Source organism: Vigna umbellata, chromosome 2, assembly GCF_029865625.1.
Source record: "Vigna umbellata cultivar VRB3 chromosome 2, Vumbellata_1.0, whole genome shotgun sequence".
In the NCBI taxonomy this organism is placed as follows: domain Eukaryota; kingdom Viridiplantae; phylum Streptophyta; class Magnoliopsida; order Fabales; family Fabaceae; genus Vigna; species Vigna umbellata.
Window position 1 is genome coordinate 34,793,029 of NC_142166.1, and position 3,373 is coordinate 34,796,401.

Sequence of the window (3,373 nt, forward strand, 5' to 3'; positions counted from 1 at the left end):
ACCACATTTACCTAACCCTTGTCTCCTCCACTTACCGAAGACTATATTCTGTAAGTATATCCAGAACAACTGCTAGATACTAGAAAGACCACTCAAGGTGGCTTAGAAGTTCTTGTCAAATGGAAACATCTTCTAGATATTGAGAATGGTTGGGAATTTAGATATTGAGAATAGTTGGGTATCTATTGCCTGCATTCATAAAGAATTTCACCTTGAGAACAAGGTGAATCTTCATGGAGGGGTATTGATAAGTTTGATATGTTAGCAAAAATCAAAGATGAAGTTTTGATGATGAACAGATTTGCACAACTCAAGATCCATAAAGACAAATTAAAGATCTCTGTATTTTATAAAGCTTTTATAATAATCAAAGTTGATGTAATAGTGCTCAAATATGTATTAGGGTTGATTCTTGTAATTTATATTTGATTTATTTACTGTTGAGAATCATCCACAAGCTGTTTTAATCGATTAAACCCAGTTTTAATCGATTAAAACGAGGCTGGCACTGAAAACCCAATTGCCCCTGTAATAATCGATTAAAGGTAATAATAATCGATTAGTTAATCGATTATTCCTGAGAATAATCAATTAACACTAGCCGTTGGGGGTTTCAGATTTGAAAAACTAGCCGTTGGGGGTTTCAGATTTGAAAAACTAGTCGTTGTACTCATTATTAATCGATTAATATTTATGTTAATCGATTAAATGCGTTAAATGGCCCGTTTTCGAAGAATGGAAGGGTATTAGGCTGAGTCTATAAAATGGCTCACTCTTTATCTCAAAAATAACTCTTCCCTTGTGCAAAAGATCTCTGAACTCTTTGAGAATTCTGTGAGATTGTTGAAGCTAAGGAAACTCTTGTTTGCAAAGTCCTGAAGTGCTTCTGCGGTGATAGAGGAATAGCTTGTTCATCCTTGGTGTGTCCGAGGAAGTGCCTGGAAGAGAATCATCCTTCGTGAAGCATTCGAAGGAGGTGGTCATCCTTTGTGAAGATTCAAAGGAAGTGTAAGTTCGTCTCTTGTGGTTTCAAGAGAGGTGCTATTTCTAAACTCTTACAAATTGTTTTTCTTTGTGACTAATATTTGTAAGTGTTTTGTGTTAGTGAAAAAGGTTTATCTTGTTTGAGATAAGCAACTGGACGTAGGATCCTAGTGATCTGAACCAGGATAAAATCACCTGTGTAATTTTTCTCTTTCCCTTACTCTGTCATTTATATTTAATCATTCGCCCAGTAAGAAAAATTAAGAGAAAAATAATAAAAGGCACAATAAAAGTATATAACCAATTCACTCCCCCCCTCTTGGTTTGTTCCACGCTAATAATTCCGTTGCAGCGATTCTAACATGATACAGTTTACAAAAGAAGGAAAAAAGAAAGTAGTTAGTACAGTTGTAATTACGAAACTGTAACAGACTATTATAAATAGTCTTATTAGGAGGTGAACAGGAAGTTCTTTTGGGGCTTTTGCAGGAAAAGGGGAACTAGGAGAGTTAGGGTCCTCTCGAAAAACCTTTGTTTTCTGCTATACTTTGTTAATCAAACATTCAACAATCTGTCTTGGTATTTTCTGTAACTCTAGGTGTTCTATCAAAATTGGTAATGTTTATCTGCTTGATATGTACTTCTGAATACTGTCCGCTACTGCCTTAACTTGGATTGGGTGGTTTCCATTTCACCTTTTTGATACTGATTGGATGGGCCGAGAGATTTATGGTGGTGAACCAAATGAAGGCCCTAATTATGATACTGGAGTTAGAATGGGGGCAATAGGCTTATTTCTTAATCAGTTGTTCTTGGAATAACGTCTGTACTCATGGAGAGGTTATGCAGGAAGCGGGGGGCTGGGTTTGTGTGGGGAATCTCAAATATCTTGATGGTTGTCTGCTTTATTGCAATGCTTATTGTAACCTATCTGGCAAATAGAATTGGCTATATAGGCAAAGAACTACCACCAACTAGCATTGTGATTGCTGCATTGACAATCTTTACCGTTCTTGGGTTTCCACTTGCAGTAAGTTGCTCTATTTCCTGCTAAAAGCATTTTGTTTGTTCTTTTTCTGCCAATATTGAAGGCACCCTTTCTGTCTCCCATGTTCCTTAAAACAAAAACTCAAATTCTGTCTTTTTGCATGGTTTCAGTGACTCATCATATAAAGTATCTTAGTTCATTTGATTTTGTCTGCATGATCTCTTTAGCTCAAACTGCCTTCTGTTCTCCTATGTACCTTAACATAAACAGTACTATTATGTCTCCTATAGTGTCTTGACTCAAGCTTGGCAGCAGTTTTTAACACAAACTGCATTTTCTATCTCGAGAATCAAGACATGTCAAAATTTAAAATTTGGACATTACCCCATTAATTGTGCATGATTTTGCCAATATATTATTTGAGAGTTCTGCGTAAGTTAATCTGGCTTCATGGATCAATTATTTCAGATCACTTACAGCGTTCCATATGCCTTAGTTTCCACACATATTCAGTCATTGGGGCTTGGCCAAGGTGAGCAGGGTTGATAGCTTATTCTTTCTTGTGAGTATATTATTGTATTTTATGGCTACTTATATTAACTGTTAGTATTTCCAGGATTGTCAATGGGGGTCCTAAATCTTGCAATAGTGTTCCCACAGGTATTACTTTTCGAATTATCCCCTATTTCTTGTTTCTTTTGTTGGATGGGGTGAGGTGGGAGGTTGAGAACCAAAGGAAGTTCTTTGCAATTGCTTGTTTGGCATTCCCAGTAGATTTTGTGAAGAAGAATCTTTCTACTTAAAATCTAACTCAACTTCACAAAATTAATTTGTAAAGTGAAATTTGCATTCATATCTATCCTATAATTTGGTTATATATTTAGTCAATGTGAGATTTCTAACCAAAAAAAAAAATCAAACCGAGACAATCAACAAAGAGAAATTAAGAAATGTGGTTGAATTTGTGAATCAGTTTACCATTATAGAGTATTATTATAAAAGTCAGTGAACCTCTGTTGCAGAACACATGGTTATAAAGACAGAGGAGCACTACATTACATTACGTTATTCATTTGAACAAACTACAGCTGTCAGCTGTTTACTTCTAACTAATAACTGACAATTGTTCTATGTGTTTAGCCTTTGGATGTAAAACATGATTGTGCATTGAATTTCCATCACTGAGTGATCACATTAAATAATCAGAGTGCCACAAGGGATTGCTTGCTAAGTGAGTCGAGTTTTAATCCATAATAGAGCAGTAGTAGCAGAAGCAAGAATCACATTTATAAAAGCTAATTTCCATTACAAGAGAGGAAATTAAAAACACCTTTTTGTGGTTCCTTCGGCCTTCGCAGCACCAAGTTCTACGTCTCAGCTTATACCGCAACACAGCAGCCT

The 3,373-nt window shown here is 35.8% G+C and overlaps 1 protein-coding gene across 1 annotated transcript; it reads left to right on the forward strand.

Moving 5' to 3' along the window:
- Nucleotides 1-1,375: 1,375 nt before the first annotated feature.
- Nucleotides 1,376-2,806, forward strand: LOC148203864 (sucrose transport protein SUC4-like). Its single transcript, XM_088105649.1, has 3 exons — nt 1,376-2,014; nt 2,441-2,504; nt 2,589-2,806. Exons 1-3 carry the CDS (start codon nt 1,817-1,819, stop codon nt 2,684-2,686), a joined length of 360 nt encoding a protein of 119 aa, XP_087961775.1. The 5' UTR covers nt 1,376-1,816; the 3' UTR covers nt 2,687-2,806.
- The last annotated feature ends 567 nt before the right edge of the window (nt 2,807-3,373 follow it).